Source organism: Mastomys coucha, unplaced genomic scaffold (assembly GCF_008632895.1).
Source record: "Mastomys coucha isolate ucsf_1 unplaced genomic scaffold, UCSF_Mcou_1 pScaffold7, whole genome shotgun sequence".
Taxonomy (NCBI): domain Eukaryota; kingdom Metazoa; phylum Chordata; class Mammalia; order Rodentia; family Muridae; genus Mastomys; species Mastomys coucha.
Window position 1 is genome coordinate 21981280 of NW_022196913.1, and position 19690 is coordinate 22000969.

Sequence of the window (19690 nt, forward strand, 5' to 3'; positions counted from 1 at the left end):
AAAAAAAAAAAAAAAAAAAAAAAAAAAAAAAGCCTGTTACTCAAGAGAACCTTTTAATAATAAAAACAGAATTTATTACATAAATATTCAGATCAGGGTTTTGTTGTTGCTGTTATTTGGTTTGGTTTGGTTTGGTTTGGTTTGGTTTGGCTTTTCAAGAAAAGCTATACAACAATGGGCCCAGATTTTTATAAGATAGGGCTGTGGCTGAGGTTGGAGTTCACTAGGAGGACTGCCCAGCATGTACAACTCTTGAGTTAAACCCCAAAAACCACTAAACAAAAAGGAAAAATAAATCGCTTCACTTTCATACCACTGAACTTCCCTTTAATAGAAATTAAAAGTGTCAGTATACCAGGTATCTAGAGGATAAAACACAAACACTAAAGTACCAGCAATGAAATAATATGTTGACAGAGAACAGAGTACACAGAAACACAGATATTCCAAAGTTTTTATATGTAGCATTTCAAATTAGTCAAACTCTGGTAGCAACACTATAAGGAAGGTGGTGGCAACCCAGACCATCTCTTTCTTCTTCCTGTAACAACCTAAACCAGTATCTGTGAGAAAATCTTTTGAGTTCACCTTTTGTAAATTTTATAAACTGAGATTATACAGGGAAAAAAAGTGATTTGACTAGAAAAATAGAAAATATCCACAGCAAGTAAAAACAAAAATAAGTATCAGGCATAGTGGTGCAAGCTTTTAATTCCAACACTCAGGAGGGAAAGGCAGATGGATCTTTGTGGTTTTAAGGCCAGTCTGATATAATAGCAAACTCCAGGCCAGCTAGACATTTCTCAAAACATGAAGCACCCCAAAAACAAATGTCAAAGAAAAACAAGAGTCTGAACTACAAAGATCAAAAGTCCTAACAAGAAAATTATACACTATAAACGGGAAGAATTGAAGACCATGAGGCAAACAAAGCACCAAGTGTCTGTCTCATTAGCAGCCAAATAAGCACACACTTAACAATGTAAAGTCTTAATCCCAGCACTTGGGAAGCAGAGGCAGGCAGATTTCTGAGTTTGAGGCCAGCTTGGTCTATACAGAGTGAGTTCCAGGATAGCCACAGCTACACAGAGAAACCCTGTCTCAAAACAAACAAACAAACAAACAAACAAACAAACAAAATCTGTTACTGTTAAGATGGTTCCATACCCAAAAAGGAGAGCTCATGGTGGCTCAGCCTTTAACCCCAGCACTCTGGAGAGTCAGTAGGCAGAGGCAGGGAGATGCCAATTGTGTTTACAAAGTGAGTTCCAAGACAGCCAGGAATAAACAGAGAAACCATATCAAAAAAAAAAAAAAGATGACTCCAGAACATTTCAGAATATAAACTAGAATGGCCTTGTTCAAATACAATTTGTTGCTTTCACTTCTAAAGTTTTAAATGGGTATAATTTGTCATATTCTATCTTAACCAAATATCTATATACATTAATAGTAGAAAGTATGATGTATCTGTGTTATAGACAAGCATAATGGACCTATCAAGATTAACATGGCAATATCTTCAACACAGTAAATGAAAAAAAGAAGTGGAGTATCATGATCCTAACTCATTTTAAATAAAGGAAACAATCATGTTTTTATAAAAACACAATGGTAACAGAAGAAACAGTTTACTGCAGTTCTAAGAAAAGGATTCAAAGTTGAGTATGACATATACTATTTGGCTAAGACTTGTAGAGGCACTAATCCAGTGAAAAAGTGAAAGGATTTAGCTTAGAGGAACCTCTGATTGGTTGACTGTGATTGATAATGTAGAAAAAAGTTCCCTACAATTAGGAAGATCAGGAGGAGTAGAAAGAACTGCCTTTTTAATATTAGCTTTATTAACAGCTATTAAGGAGTAATCAAATTCCAAAGTCATCACTTGCAGTTCTAATTATAGTAACTGATTAAGACAAATCTTATTAGTGGGTGCTAAACCATTAGATGAGCAGTTGCAGGGAAAACAAATCTTCAAATTGATAAATGTGTTATCCTACAAATTCTACATGCAAAAGGGTCACGAGTACCTCTTCAACATAGAGGTTTTAAGTTGGCCATCACTTAACCAAGTTATCACATCACAATTTAACATTGTATTTATCATATAATAGGAATTACATAAAATCATCTAAATATTCTGGCCCAAAACTGTTATTTGTTCTCAACCTAAACAAGATCCAACTGATTTCTAGTTTATAGGAAATGGGAAGGTAAGGGAAAAGGAAGTGAACTGCCATCAAGAAGACATAATCAGACAAATACTATACTATAAGACTACAGAGAGATGGCTTAGTGGTTAAGAGTACTGACTGCTCTTCCAGAGGTCCTGAGTTCAATTCCCAGCAACCACACTCCATCTGTTATGCAAATCCAATGCCCTCTTCTGGTGTGTCTGAAGACAGTGACAGTCTATTCACATATATAAATTAATCTTTTTAAAAAAAAAAAAAAAGACTACAGATCCAGTCTTCAACTCGTGAGGGTAACACTGCAATTGTCTTAGGATACATTAATGGTACTTGTGACTAAACTGAAAACTATGGCAAGCACTTATTTTCAAAAGATGTGCATACATATACACCTTCCCTAGACAGAAAATTTAAGAACACAGAAATAAAAAATAAAATATTAGCATTTGCTGACCCTTAAAAACTTGGTTCTCAACCTGTGGTCACAATCCTTTTGGGGAGGAGGTGGGGGGAAGGCTTAACAATCCTTTCACAGGGATTGCCTGAGATCACCTTGCATATCAGATATACTTATATTATTATTCATAACAGTAACAAATTTACAGTTATGAAGTAGGAACAAAAATAATGTTATGGTTAGGGGTCACCACACATAAGCAATTGTACTGAAAGGTCACAGCATTAGGAATATAGAAAACCACTACTCTATAAGGCTGTATAGATGCTAACTGTATTATTTAACCTTTTTAAATGCCTGAATACATAAAACAGTACAGATTTATAAAATCATAGTCACAAAAAACCACATACAATCCTTCATAGATAATTCTTTAAGGATGTAACTGTGACAGTTAGCATGCTTAAAGAAAACAAGACGGAAAGCACTCCTTAAGACAGCCCTGACTCCTGAGACTACGCAGACTGGTGTTACAGCTCTTTAAAATGAGCTTTAGACTTCCAGGGAATGGCAAGTAGACAAAGATGGCTTTCCCATTCAGGTTTCCAAAAGCATATCAGAACATCATACACCAACAAGATAATTGACAATTTCAACAAATACCAATTTCTCCCTCCACCCCCTGCTCCAAACCAGGTTGCTAAAAAGAAACTTTTAAATATAAAACTGCCATGCTCATTAAGACTGGTGAAAGGGGATGTGGAGCTATGGAGCTGTTCCTCCCTTAGGAAAGGGGGGAAAGCCAACAATGTGTGCTTATAGAAACCTAAAAGCCAGTCCTTTCAAACAAAGCATGTAGTCTATTAGACCTTGTAACTCTCTGCACAATAGCAACTAGTCATCTTATTTCTTTTTTTATTTAATAAAAGCATCATTAACCTAAAGTAGTCAGTATTTCCTGTTCTCTTGATTTATACTAAAGCTAATAATCATAGTATCTGAGATGCACGGAACTTTAGATTATAAAATTTTATTCAGGTCACTTAATTTAAATAACCTATGATTTTTCAGGATAAATATTTTTACTTTTAGATATAAACACATGGAATAGAGCACAGAAAAACTGAAAACATAAGACCATCAACAGCTACCATGACCTTCTACTTGTAGTCCACTAACAAAATTTATTATACTTCTAACAAAACTTAGACTATAAAAATCTTTTTCCCTATCCAAGTAATTTTAACCATTTTTTTAAACAGTACATTTTTATTTAGTTACTTAAAACTTTGCTGAAAATGTCTCTTCTTTATATACTTAAAACTTTGTACTTAAATCAACTACTGAAAGAAATAAGTAGCACAGCCATGTCTGTAGTAGTATTCAGTAATAGTGAGAAAACATACACACAAAACATACAGACCGGCAAAGACACAATGAAAACCAAAAAGCAAGAGACAGTATAGATCAAGCAAACTGTAGCTGGGTGAGTGTGGTGGCGCACACCCATAATACAAGCACAAAGGAGCTCTGCAGAGACAGGCATATCTCCGTGGGTTAAGAGGTTAGCTTATTCTAAACACTAAGTTCCAGGTCAGCCTACATAGTATAAGGCCCTCTGAATCTCCTTCCCCACTCATTCCCTTAAAAGACAAGAAAATAAAAAGACTTTTTCTTTGAAGAGTTACTGACAAATTTCAAATTTATCTGGACTTACCTATCAGCATCTTTATCTTCAGGCAGCATGGGAGGCAAAGGTAATGGTGGTAATGTAGAGGTCACTAAAGCCACATGTTGCTCCTTCTCCTTGGCTCCTATGCTTGGTGTGAGTGGCTTGGTTTTCTCTTTAGTGGACACTGGTTCTTCCTTTGTAGCAGCAGGTTTACTCTCCTTCCCAACAACTGTCTTCTTGGTGGCTTTCTCTACCACCAAATTATTGTCTACCTTTGTTACTTGAAGCGGTGGCTTTGTTTTTGCTTTGTCGCTTTTGACAGTCCCACCACTTGAAGGAGAAGGTGCATGCTCAGTTTTAAGTTTTTTCACTTCCTTCACATGGTTTGTCTGTGAGACACTGGCACCAGTTTCTGTGTTCCCCTTGGTAGGTGTAGAAGCATTTGAGGCTTTTGCAGCTTTGGCAGCTGTCTCAGCAGCCTTAGCAGCTTCTGCAGCTTTTGCTGCCTCTGCAGCTCTTGCTGCCTCTGCAGCTCGTGCCTTTTTATTCTTGTTCAATTCAGCTGCCAAGCTACTCTTCAGAGTTAGTGTGCTAGGAGAAATGCTTGAATGACGACTTCTGGATCTAGACAATCTGTGCCTGCTACGAGATCTTGAGTGCCTAGACGAATATGGGCTTCTGCTTCGGGATTTGGCAGATCGTCTGATGAAAAATAATTTAACATTTAGTCAGTAACCAAACTGAATTTTGTAGAGTGCTAATTTAAATCTCTGAAACGAAACAAATTTACTTAATTTGAAAATAGTAATATAGTGTTTCTATAGTTGTCACTAAGTAAAATACCAGATGACAATTTTCTTTAAAATATTCTTCCTTTCTGTGGCCTTTGAACGCCCCAAGATAAACCTGGATTTAAAACAAACAAACAAAAACCCTCCCTAAGAAATTTAACAACTAGGGCAGCAACAGGCCATCACTGTTAACTCAGAAAGGAGAAATATGGTAAGGATCTACCTTGATAGCATTGGATAAAGTCTTCTACTTCACCCGCTCCCCCTCCCCTTACTTGGTAACATTTTCTGGCACAAACTGTGTCTCTTCACCACCATGACTACCATTTTTGACACTTCAGAGTTCCCTGCTTCTCCTCTATCTTACCCCCAGCAATCACTTCATTAAAAATCCAGCACCTGCCGGGCAGTGGTGGTGCACGCCTTTAATCCCAGCACTTGGGAGGCAGAGGCAGGCAGATTTCTGAGTTCAGCCTGGTCTACAGAGCGAGTTCCAGGACAGCCAGGGCTACACAAAGAAACCCTGTCTCCGAAGGGGAAAAAAAAAAAATCCAGCACCTACATTGAGGCTCACAAACATCCCTAACTCCAGTTCCAAAAAATCTGACACCCTCTTCTGACCTCCACAGGCTATTGTACACACACAGTGTCACACATACATACACTCAGTTATATACACACATACTCTAAATATTTGGGGGAAAAATGTATCTGTACTGGAAATATCAAGTCTTTTTTAAAAAAAAAAACCTCTTGACCATCTAAATTGGATTCCATTTCTTTTTAGAGCTTTAACTAACTAGCTAAGTGTTGTATGTGTGTATGGGGAGGAATTAAATTCACAATTTTTAACTCTACAGGAGACAGGTTTACACAATTTAACATACTGAATAGAGGAAAAGACCCTTATTAGCCTTTGGTAGAAATGGTTATAAAGTAGGACAGGTTAACTCAGTAAACTACCAAAGACAGCCCTTACTTAAGAAACTGCATAAATTACAGGAAGCAGGAAAAGTAAAGTAAGAAATTCCAAGTAACCCAGAGTGAAAATAGATAGAAACAGACTTTCGGGGTAGACACAGCGGTCGTCCCCTCTGAAGAGAAGAATTGCCACACCTATGGCAGGAGTTCTACGCTTAATATTTCAGAGGCCTCCAGGCAGACTACAGACTGTGAAGAAAGGTGCAGAATCTCTCATTGGTACAGAATGGATTCATCACAAATTTACCAAATCAAGAATTCCAGATAAAGTGTTTCAGCCTAGACCTGAAGATAATGAAAAGTATGGTGGGCACCCCAGAACCCTCATAAACTGCACATTGTTACAAGAATAAGAAGTACAAAGAGGCCTCCATGGGAAAAAGATACCATCAAGATGCTCGGACTACAGAAGGCACACAGCACTCAAATTCACAAGAACATCCGTCAGTGAATGCAAAGCTGAAAGTTGTTAAACACCTGATACGCATCCAGCCCCTGAAGCTGCCACAGGGACTTCCCACAGAAGAGACCATGTCCAGCACGTGCCTCAAGAGCACTGGGGAGTTGGTCGTGCAATGGCATCTGAAGCCTGTGGAGCAGGAAGCGAAGTCCTGATGCCACACAGCTTCAGCTCACAGATGCACTTGTTGAGGAAATCATTCTCATTAAACTGTATGCTCATTCAATCATCAAAAAAAAAAAAAAAAAAAAAAAAAAAAAAAAAAAAAAAAAAAAAAAAAAAAAAAAGAAAAGAAAAGAAAAGAAAGAAAATAGATAAGAAACAAAAAAATAGAATATTCCTTTAGGGCTAGTATTAGAGATATTTTTATAAACATTCTATAATTCTAGAATACAAGCGAAATTACTAGGATAAGGATATTAAATGAAAATCATAGTTTGGTAGCCTAAAATTTAATATAGAAAAACAAAACTCAGCCAGGCATGGTGGTACATGTCTTTTAATGTCAGCACTCAGAAGACAGAGGCAGTCAAATCTCTGTGAATTCTAGGCCAGCCTGGTCTACAAATCAAGTTCCAGGACAGCAAGGCCTACCCTGAGAAACCCTGGCTTAAATACCAAAATCAAAACAAAACTCAAATTTTGGTTAACTTTTACTAGTGATTTTGCCATATATTACTAAAAGCATTACCACTTTACTAATGCTTCAGGCATATGGTTGTTAAGAGTAAGAAAGAAATGCATATTCAAACTTGTAACAAATTACACTATAACATAAATAAAATTTTCCCTTTTTAAAATGTTTCTTGGACTGACAATACAGTTCAGTCAAAGTGTTTGCCATGAAATCTGAGTACCAAAAATTCAATCTCCAAGAATCCACAAGGTAGAAGAGAACCAATTTCTGCAATCTGTCCTCTGACCTCAATACACACACACAAACACACACACTCTCTCACACACCACATAAGTAAATACAATTAAAATGTTTTCTAATAGTTCTATACTATTAAATCTACAATGAGCACATATTAGTTATTCATTGCTTGGTTTCAACAAGTTAAAAGAGCTCTTTAGGAGCAGAAAAGATGGCTCACAGTTAAGAGCACTATGTGCTCTGAAAGGATCAGCACCAAGGTAAGGCACCCTGCTCTAGGAAATTGAAAGTCCCTTTCTGGCTTCAATAGACAATATGTTTACTTTGCACATACTTGTACACAGACATATATGTAATAAAAAGTTTTTTTGTTTTTTGTTTTCTTGGTTTTTTCGAGACAGGGTTTCTCTGTGTAGCCCTGGCTGTACTGGAACTCACTCCATAGACCAGGCTGGCCTCGAACTCAGAAATCTGCCTGCCTCTGCCTCCCAAGTGCTGGGATTAAAGGCGTGCACCACCACTGCCTGGCAATAAAAAGTTTTAAAAGACATCTTTTAAAAAGCTAAGAGAGGGGCTGGAGAGATGGCTCAGTGGTTAAGAGCACTGGCTGATCTTCCAGAGATGCTGGGTTCAATCCCCAGCAGCCACATGGCAGCTCCCAACTGTCTGTAACTCCAGTCCCAGGGCATCTGACACCCTCTCATAAAATGAAAGCGAGACAAAGAGAAACACCTAAAAAGAGAGAAAGATTATGTTCCTAAGAAGTTTTCCCAAACTCATACAAATAAAATAAAATCAGAATTGCAACTCCAACTAACTAGGGTTCACTATTAATTAGTTGTGGTGACTCCCAACCATAAAATTACTTTTATGGCTACTTCATGACTGTCAATTTGCTACTGTATGTATAAATAGTAATGTAAATATTTTTGGAGACATAAATTTGCCAAAGGGGCTCAGCAGAGAGGTCACTACCCACAAATCGAGGCCTTAAAGAGAGAGCATAATGTCTACTGAAGCCAGAAGAGGACTTTGGATCTCCTAGAGCTAAGTGCCTGACCTCTGTGCTGATCTATTGAAAGCACATAATGCTTTTAACCATTGAGACATCTTTTCAACTCCTAAAGAGTTCTTTTTAACGAGTGAATAATATGTGCTCAGCTATATCACTGACTTTGCAAGAATCCATTTCTTAACATTGTACTTGGTGAACAAACACAAATTCAGGCTGATTTGCCCTTTGCCACCAAGGCTACTGCAATATACCCTCTTTTCCACAGCTCTTATCAGGCCTCAACAGCACTGTACTCTTGCCACTTCAGAAGTCCAGGTTACTACTGACTAAACACTCTTTATGAACCTCTGTGATCTCTTTTTAAAGTCTCTTGAAACATCTAAGATGGATTTCACTCTTTCTATAAGTTTACTGGCCTAGAGGTCTACCAAGTATATCAAAATAGGTATGCCAAAATACTTTATTCCTAAATTACTTTTTCTAAAGAATATCCAATCTGTCATTGGGTATTATCTCCCAGTATAACTTCCTAAGATGATAGAAAACACACAAGCTCATGCAATAAATATCCAATACTACTGTTACCCATTATCTCCAACTTTTCTTATCCCACTTTTTCTGCCTTATCTTATATCCTCTGGGAATTTTCAGTCCCATTTACTTTACAAGCTTGTTAAGTCCTCAAAAGAGGTATGAAATGGTTACCAAATTCAAAATCACCATGATGTCTTTTTTTCCCCCAAAATGTTGTCTTTCTACCTCCATGTTTAGTGCACAACAATTAGGAAACGGAACCACTTTAGATGTCTATCAACATTCAAATGTGTTAAAACAAAAACAAAAACAAAAACATGGTACATACACAAAATGGAACTTCACTGAGCCATAAGCAAAATCAAATGGCATTTGTAGGAAAATGCAAGTGGAAATTGTTATGTTAGGCAGATTAAACAAGATTCATTTTTCAAAAGCACATTTTTCTCTTAAATGCACAATTTAGATTTTAAATTATTTGTGTATAATTTTTAAAAGATCTCTATATGCAACACTTACCCACCTTCCTAAGTCAAAGCTTCAAATGGCTGGACAGGAAGACATAACTTTAATCCCAGCACTAGGAAGGCAGAAGCAGGCAAAAATCTTGCGTGCGTGCGTATGTATGACCAGCTTAGTCTACATAGTGAGTTCTAGGCTAGCCAGGGCTACGTAATCAGACATTGGCTTTTTAAAAAAAAAAAAAAAAGAGAACAAACAATGTCCCTCTGTACTAAATTTATTATGCTCTGTTTTAAGTGTTCTGCTAATTATTTCCAACAACACTGTAAGACTCTTAAATGTATCTAATTTAGTATCTATCTTACCTAACCTATACTATTTTAGTCAAACTACTGATTGCATCAGATCTGGAACCGTCTGAAATTAAGACTTGGAAAGTACATATATGGTCTTCTGAATATTTGCTACTTTTAATTTACCATTCTCTATTTTTAAGTTTAATATTCTCTATCTATTTAACCAGGCTAAATATTTCATTTCCCGGCGAGCACTCATTATCTCAGCAGCTGCCTCCTCTTATTGATACCAACTCTCTAGGCATTCCCTTACAGCCATACTCTCTGAATACTCCTGTTGCTGTAGCCAACTACCTCAAATATGATGACTTTGAGCAACACAAATTATTTCACTGTTCTAAGACAGAAATCCAATGAACTCTGAAAAATTAAACCATCTATCTCTGCTGAAATCTCACAGAAAAAAATCTGTTCTTTTATCATTCCCAGCTTCACTTATTCAAGGCCTCCATCACTCAAGGCCTCTCTTTTTATCATACTTCTTTCCTCTCTGTTTCTATCATCACATAGCATTTCTGACTCAGCCTTTCATTCAATCAAATATGAACTACCTGGGTAATTTATAATCTCTCCATCTCAAAATCCTTAATTTAGTGACATCTACTTTTTAATCATACCAACTTTTTGCCACAACATACTTTATATACACATTCTAGGAAGTATAATATGGATATCTTAAGGGACCATTATGTGGCCTACCATACTGTCCACTTTTATCCTCAAAATCACTTTTCTCTCTCACCCTACTACCTTTTCTCTTAATCTATCCTATCCAGCTGATATATTCTCTCTGTTCCATTTATTATTATAGATAGAATAACCAAACCAATACTCACTGTTGAATGAAGTTTTTTACATGTTCCAAATCCTTCACTTGCCTTTTCTTCTTAGTAGTTACTGCAAACCTTCACAACTTTCTTCATGCTCACAACCTCAGTTTCAAGATTTACCAGGCATGTCTTCTCCCAAACTGTAATTACCTTCCACCTTACATGCAACCTCACTGCTATCTAAAATTGACCCCTCTGGTAAACTATTGATGCCTCATTCTCCTGAACCTTACATTACTGAATACTGACCCAAATAGCATAGCCTGAAAGCTTGTCAAAAATGTTGTTTCTCACATCCTTACCCATACCTATATAATACAATAGTAATTTTTTTAAAATTGTAGACAGGTTAATCAAAAGGTGCTGGTTGGTACCTTGCTATTTTATCTTTCCTGCTGCTCAAACTTCTGTGCCCATAAACTCATAGTCACTGAAATTAACTAGGAAATAAGTATATTTTACAAAACTAGAACAAGAAAAATTCAATGTCTATAATGACAATATTAAGTACATTCTTAAAAATACTTCCTACCATTTCTGCTTCCTTACTTTTTTCCTGACTATATATGCTGGCAGCCTCTGCCTCTTAAGTTTCTTCTTCCTTACTATATTTATTCTCACACAGATTTTAATTTATACTTACAAATTGTAGTGGTCTGAATAAGAATGGCCCTCACAGGCTCATATATTTGAATGTTTAGTCACCAGAGAGTGGCACTATTTGAAAGGATTAGAAGGATTAGGAGGTGTGGCCTTGTTGGAGGAAGTGTGTCACTGGAGTGGGCTCTGAGCCCATGCCAGGCCCAGTCTCTCTCTCTTTCTCTCTCTCTGCCTATGGATCAGGATTTGTAGAACTCTCAGCTACTTCTCCAGCACAAAGTCTGCCTGCTTGTCGCCATGCTTCCCGCCATGATGATAATGGACTAACCTCTGAAACTGTAAGCAAGCACACAATAAATGCTTTTTATAAGAATTGCCTTGGTAATAAGTGTCTCTTCACAGCAATAGAATAGTAGCTAAGATACACATGACAGCTTAGACCCCAGCTTCTTAGGCTGTTTGAATTGCTGAAGTTTCTTTACAAATTAATTATCAGATGGATTTTGGCATGGGATTAGGATATAATTCCCATCAATTTCTAAAAGGAACCACAACCTACTTTGGACATTTTATTATTATTTATGCAAAGCAGTGCTCTTGGTACTGACCATCATAAAACAAGAAAATTAATCGACTCCGAACAACAGGCAAAATTTAATTCTTTATGTAAAAGTGAAAAAGTACAAGCACTTCTTTAGTATCAAATCTGGTTAGGTCTTTAATAGCATTGTGTTAATATCAAAGAATTGTTTTAAAATAAATCTGTAATTTATTATCAGTAACTGTCTGAACTGTATAGCTATTTTGTATGCCTCTATACCTGAGATGGATATGAACCCCAGGTTAAAAAAAATCACCTCCTCTTCACTTCCAACTATCATACATAGATAGCCCTCACTACAATACAGCTAAACTATTAAGGTATATTAAGTCTGAAATATTCCCTATCCTCTTGCAATAGTGTCTGCTGAAAGGGCAAAAACCTGAAGTCACTGTACACTCCACAAGGTCTTTTTCCCCATACTCAATTCATGTCCAAGTCTTGTCAACTCTACCTTTCTTCAGTTTTAACTAGTCTCTAGATTCTTTAACCTAAACAACTACAGCTACTCTCACTATTAGATTCTGAATAATAACTTTCTTGGAGTAGTCTCTAAACCAGGCTCCTACATGAAATCTTCACCTGTTCTAATTACTCTCAATGCACCTACCTTAGTAATCTTCCAATTACTCCTCTACCAAAACTCCTTAATCATAGCATGTACGCAAAGCCCTTGTCCAGCCATTCAAAATTAAGCAAATATCATGCCTAGAATGTTTTTTCTCACATTGCTCTAATTACCTCCTGTATTTGCCAGACAAAGGGATACTTAACATCTCAGCACCTATCTAAAACTTCCCCTCATTTGAACTGGATTCAACTGACAATTACCTAGCATACAAGAAGCCCTGAGTAAAATCATCCACACAACATAAACCAAGCATGATGGAGCACAACTATAATTCCATCACTCACGAATTGGAGGTAGAAAAGTCAAATCAAAGTTTAAGGCTACACAGCAAGCTCCAGACCACACTGCAACACAAGACTGTCTAAACACACACACAAAACATACACCAAAAACCCATCTCCTCTTAATATGATGACAGAGCTACAGATATTCTGTCCAATGATCCGCATACAGTATTTGTCTCATATCATTATAATAAAAATAATTTAACCATCTTAACCATATGAAACTGAGAGAACAATCTTTAAAGCTTTGACTTTGAATACAACCCTTGCCAATTCCATATGCTCAAAATTATTTATATAAGAACACCACCAATGTTATTCTTTTGGAATGTAATTTCACTTTTTTTAACCCAATTATCAAGGTGCTACAGATCAGTCTGGTCCTAATCTAGCTTTCCCTACTGTTAGGTTTGAATGGCCTTAGTTCCCCACAGGTGCATTTGTTCACCACCTACTGGTACTGTGTGGGAAGGTTATAGAAACTTGTAGAATAGAAACTTGCTTAAGTTACTCTATCACGAGGGGCAGGCTCTCATGTTTTATAGCCTGGCTCCACTTCCTGTTTTCTCTGCTTCTTGTGTATGAACAAGATATGACTGGCCAGTCTCAAATCTGCTGCTGCCATGCCTGCTCCACGATGATACTGTGTACCTTCTCGAACTGTAAATAAAATAAACATCTTTTTTGCCAAAGGTGCTTTTTGTCAAAGTATTGTATCACAGCACCATAAACAAAACTAAGATACCTAACAACTACTAGATTGGACCAATGCTACTGTGTTTTCACTGACTATGGGGAACATCCTCCATCTCTTCATCCCAGGGATGCAAGGTTGGTTCAACACATGGAAATCAATCAACATAATCCACTACATAAACAAACTCAAAGAAAACAAAACCACATGATCATTTCATTAGATGTTGAAAAAGCATTTGACAAAATTCAACAACATCGCTTCATGTTAAATACCTTTGGAAAGATCAGGAATTCAAGGCCCATACCTAAACATAGTAAAAGCAGTATACAGCAAACCAGTAACCAACATCAAACTAAATGGAGAGAAACTTGAAGCAATCCCACTAAAATCAGGGACTAGACAAGGTTGCCCACTCTCTTCCTATCTATGCAATATAGTACTGGAAGTCCTAGCCAGAGCAATTAGACAACAAAAGGAGGTCAAAAGGATACAATCTGGAAAGGAAGAACTCAAAATATCACTATTTGCAGATGATGTGATAGTATACTTAAGAGACCCCAAAAATTCCACCAGAGAACTCCTACAGCTGATAAACAACTTCAGCAAAGTGGCTGGATATAAAATTAACTCAAACAAATCAGTAGCCTTCCTTTATACAAATGATAAACAGGCAGAGAAAGAAACTAGGAAAATGACACCCATCACAATAGTCACAAATAATATAAAATATCTTGGTGTGACTCTAACCAAATAAGTGAAAGATCTGTATGACAAGAACTTCAAGTCTCTGAAGAAAGAAATCAGAGAAGACCTCAGAAGATGGAAAGATCTCTCAAGCTCATGGATTGGCGGATTAATATAGTAAAAATGGCCATCTTCCCGAAAGCAATCTACAGATTCAATGCAATCCCCATCAAAATTCCAACTCAATTCTTCATAGACTTAGAAAGAGCAATTTGCAAATTCATTTGGAATAACAAAACCTAAGGTAGCGAAAACTTTTCTCAACAATAAAAGAATATCTGGGGGAATCACCATCCCTGACCTCAAGCTGTACTACATACAGAACAATTGTGATAAAAACTGCATGGTACTGGTACAGAAATAGACAGGTAGATCAATGGAATAGAACTGAAGCCCCAGAAATGAAGCCACACATCTATGGTCACTTGATCTAAACCATCACTAGAGCTAAAACTATCCAGTGGGAAAAACAGTATTTTTAACAAATGGTGCTGGCTCAACTGGTGGTTAGCATGTAGAAGAATGCAAATTGACCCATTTTTATCTCCTTGTACAAGTGGATCAAGGACCTCCACATAAAACCAGATACACTGAAACTAATAGAAAGCAGAGAAGAGCCTCGAGCACATGGGCACAGGAGGAAATGTCCTGAACAGAACACCAATGGCTTATGCTCTAAAATCAAGAATCAACAAATGGGACCTCATAAAATTGCAAAGCTTCCGTAAGGTGAAGGACATTGTCAATAGAACAAAACGGCAACCCACGGATTGGGAAAAGATCTTTACCAACCAACCTACATCCAATAGAGGGCTAATAGCCAATATATATAAAGAAATCAAGAAGTTAGACTCCAGAGAACCAAATAACCCTATCCAAAAAAAAAATGGAGAACAGAGCTAAACAGAGAATTCTCAACTGAGGGAACTCTAATAGCTGAGAAGCACCTAAAGAAATGTTCAACATCCTTAGTCACCAGGGAAATGCAAATCAAAATGACCCTGAGATTCTACCTTCTACCAGTAAGAATGGCTAAGATCAAAAATTTACGTGACAGCAGATACTGGCAAAGATGTGGAGAAAGAAGAACATTCCATTGCTGGTGGAATCCTTCCCAATTTCCAAACAATAGTCCAAAAGTCCTTCCTTCATACAACCTTACCAACTTCAAGACACAATAGTGCCTTATCAGCACCTGTCTTGAGACCAGATCCATTATTCTTAACTTTTTAGACATTTACCTCATTACTATATCAAACTATACCTTCTTTGAAGAATATAATATAATCCAAGTCAATTTTATTTTGTCACATTATACTCCATAGTTTAATGCCATTTGGATAGCAGTTCTTGGTCAAATGAATATAAAACAGTGAACATCAGTGTACAAAATACATTTCATTTGACTTGCTCTTCCTTCAGCAATGAAAATGCATAGAAAGCAGATGGGGAAATTGGGACAGTATGCTAAGAGACTTATTACATGTATGTCAGAAACTACTTAAAGGAAGAATCAAGAGTCAGGCCGGTCACCCTATCCAAAGCCTGGCCCCATTTTCCCCTACCAAACTGGACATTTTTGCCTTCATTTACTTAGCTCTTAGCTAGCTTTCTTTCAAAAATCAGGCTGAAGTTTCTTCTCTGTAATCTGTCCATTTCCTGAAATCTGAACATTTGTCACAAGGCACTCCGGAATCAGATTTTTTTAAATAACAAAACCCAGAATTTACAATAAGAATAAATCTTTTCCCTCCACCATTAGGAATAAGAGAAGGAAGTTTCTTCTTATAACCTTAGCATTATACTGGAGATTCTAGTCATTGTAATTAAGCAAGAAAAAAGTTAATTAAATCCAGAAGCAAGAAAGCTAGCTATGTCAATTATCTGATGACATAATCTTGTTTATAGAAAAATTATGGAGTCCACTAAAAATATAGAAACTAATAAATAAATGAATCAATGAAGTTCCTGCATACATACTCAATATGAAAAAGTTTTAGTTTTCAGCAGGGCAGTGGTGGCCCACACTTTTAATCCCAGCACTAGGGAGGCAGAGGTAGGCAAATCTATGAGTTCAAGCCAGCCAGTCTACAGAGCAAGTTCCAGGACAGCCAAGGGCTACACAAAGAAACTCTGTCTTCAAATAAACAAGCAACAACTAACAACAAAAGCACTCAAAAAAAAACAGAAACAAACAAACAAACGAGGGGAGGGGAGGGGAGGGGAGGGGAGGGAAGGGAAGGGGAGTCCTTTTATTTCTACACCTTAGCAATGAACAGTGAGCAGACAGGCAGATAGCTCGCTCTGGCTTGCTGGCTATGGGCCTAATGAAAAACCAGGTTCAGATGATAATCTGCCTGAAAGGAATAAGACAGAGTAACAAGAAGACACTATAGGATGCCCTCCTCTTGCTTCTATGTGTGCACACATAGGCATGTACACACACACACAGGTACACACATATGTAACACATACAGATAAAAATAAGAATTTAAAAGTCATGTTTTTAAAAACCTACTGAGATATCCAAAATGGCAGACAACACTCAGTTGGCCTGAATTTCCAATGAATAAGCTGGGAAAGCTTTAAAAAAAAAAAAAATAGCCATCAGAAAAGTTACATGGTTAGTGGGGAAAGGGTAACACCCAAGTTAGTGGCAGCATGAGCAGGAAAAGCCAGGAAAAAACTTCTTTTGTCACTGGGTGTGTGGTACTGACAATCAACAGAACAGGAGCACTTTCAGACACACTTCTGCTTCTGTGGTGGCTTGGCAACTGATACCCTATGCAAACCACATTCTCAGAAAACTCAGAGCAAGTGCTGGGATTAGTATTTCAGTATTACGAAACAAGATAAACAGAATACTCCAAGACTGGAAAAGAAACCTTAATCAGATCTGCACAGCACTCAATAAGCTGAAATTAAGTCAAAGTGACAAGGAGGAATTACCAAGAACTGAAGAGGGGCAGGGGGCAGTGCCAGTATTTGTTTGTATCAGGAGCCCAAAATGAATTTTTCACTAGATCAGTACTCTAATTTCTGTAATGAATTCTAAGAGATGTGACCAGATCTCAGACTCTAAACAGCATTGGGGTGAGGGGGTGCGGCAGAGGCAGAATTACCTATCAATAGAGGACTTCCCAGCCCCAGGTAAGTGCAGAAAGCAAGAAAGCCCAGAGTGAACATATAAAAAAGTGGATGAAGTCCTGAGTGACTTGTATTGTTGATGGCCACATCAAGGACCCATTGTCTCGAACCCAAAGGAATGGAAATACCTTAACCACAGAATGAGGCTGAGAGGGACGACAAAGCCTTCCTACGGTCAATATGTACAAATAAGACTGTCCTACGAACACTGGCCAGTGTGCAAAATCTAACAACTACAGCTATCTACTGACTACAACCTGAAACTGCTCCCATACAGAGAGGTCCTGCAAAGACTAGATGACTCACCTTCCCTCTGCCCTATACATAAACGTGCTGATAATGTTCTCCAGCAAAGCAAGCACAGCCCACTAGATCCCAGCTTTTCTGTGTTCTGTATGTGTTTGTGTGCCTGTCCTTTCTTCATTCCCTCATCTTCTTCATCAGGAACTCCATAAAGACAAAGGCAATAATCACCCAAGACATTTTTCATACCTGTATCCACCTATCTCGCTCCTTCTCCATACCTATCTTGTCTCTGTTTAATGCCCAATGCCATTGGGGCACAGGAACTTGACCCTACTCTGCTAATGCCCTATACTGCTCCCCACAACTATTTTCCTTCTGCCTTTTCCTCTCCCAAAGAATATAACCTGGTCTGATTTGCAGAGTCTCTGTGCTCAGTCTAAAAACTGGACTATTAGCGGGGCATGATGGTGCATGCCTTTAATCCCAGTGCTTAGGAGATAGAGGCAGGCAGATCTGTATGAATTGGAGACAAGCCTGCTCTACAAAAACAGTTCCAGGATAGCCAAAGCTGTTATATATAGAAATCCTGTCTCAAGAAACCAAAAGAAAAACCGGACAATTCTACCAGTGGCATATTAGTATTCCTTCAGACAAAGCTGTACCATTCCTCTACCACTATAGTTCCCTTATTAGGAATATGACCCTCTTTTATCTCTATCACCCCAATCCTAATTACTAGTCTCCCATTTCTTATTTCTTTCTATTAATATGCATTGTAACTTATATATCAGTTCACAAAGTACTAGTGATATCACTTTGCTCCATAGAATGATTAGCAGTTAAGGAGTGATTGCTGTATACTTAACTATTATTTTGTTTTCACAGTGGGTGTACTATAGTTAATGGCAACTACTTCGCAAAGTATTCTTACTGACCCTTACAGATACTAACTGGAAGGTAGGAAGGGAGGAAATCAATGATATTAACTCCTGGTGCATAAAGCCCAGGATAAAAAGACAAGTAACATGAAAAGTTAACACAACATCTCATCCATCAGTTATCAACCTCAGAGTAAAGGCCCAGAACAAAAGAGACTCAGACAAATTCTAGACCAGGAATCTAAAACAATGACAATATGTTCAAAGAAATGAAAGGGGGCCTGCATAATCTCCTGATTGCATTAAAAAGGAGCACAAGAATAAGAGATGAATGAAATAAGTCAATGAAGGATAAGAAAAATGGAATTCATTAAAGATATAGGATAGGATTAATAAACAAATACCAAACTGAAGCAATGGTAGAAATGAAAAACTCAATGTCAAATAAAGAGCACATTGGAAAGGCTAGAGAGATGGTTTAAGTGTTAAGAGGACCTGGGTTCAACTCTCAACTGTCTGTACCTTCAGTCCCAGGGAATCCAACACCCTCTTCTGGCCTCCACAGGCACTATACACACATAGATACAAACAAATATGCAAAGCACCCATACACATAAAAATGTTTTAAAAAAGGAAAACAGCACAACCACAGCAGAGAAGCAGGTATCCTAGCTCTGCTTGTCCAAAGCCTAACAACCAAACCCCACCTACCACACCACAGCAGCACTTGGAGGTCCCCCATACCCATCCTGCCCACCCTCCTGGTAGTCACCCTACCCACCATCCCACAGAAACCACATGAAACTACATGTACCACGAATTCCAGGTAAGGAACTTCCAAACCAATCAAACCCATTTTTTACCAAGATGCACTAGAACTCTAGTGCCCTGTGCTCCTAATCCCACATGCAGACTCCAGGACTAGCCTGCTCTATCTGAGGACAATGTAATATTCTGTGATCTGCTCCCAGCCCCCACAGAGCACTACTTATTTCCACTATGACCCTAGCCCCTGCTACCCAAAGACTATTTTCAGAATCTAGAGTACCTTCCACAAACTTCTGAAGATCAACAGCAAGAATCTTCTAAAACTAAAGTAGGCTCAGAAGTCCGTACCTATCCCTAGCTGAGCCAATACCACACCCGACATGCTATTCAAATATCAACAGAATGGCTCTAAGAATGAAAAACAAGCACCATTCCACTGATCCAAACAGACAAGTTGAGGTAACAGCAAGCAAAGATCCAAACACCCACTGAACAAATAAATGTGAGACCAGATGCCCTTATCAAAA

General features: G+C 37.8%; 1 protein-coding gene and 1 pseudogene across 4 annotated transcripts in view; one reads left to right on the forward strand and one right to left on the reverse strand.

The window, feature by feature from the left end:
• The window catches only part of Cdk13 (cyclin dependent kinase 13), a 93367-nt gene that overhangs the window by 57809 nt on the left and 15868 nt on the right, over positions 1-19690 (reverse strand). For all 4 annotated transcript variants that reach the window (XM_031358177.1, XM_031358175.1, XM_031358176.1 and 1 more), the window contains exon 2: positions 4307-4963. In XM_031358177.1, the coding sequence (XP_031214037.1) occupies positions 4307-4963 (657 nt within the window). The remainder of the gene's footprint in view (positions 1-4306; positions 4964-19690) is intronic.
• On the forward strand, positions 6134-6721 carry LOC116081625 (annotated as a pseudogene).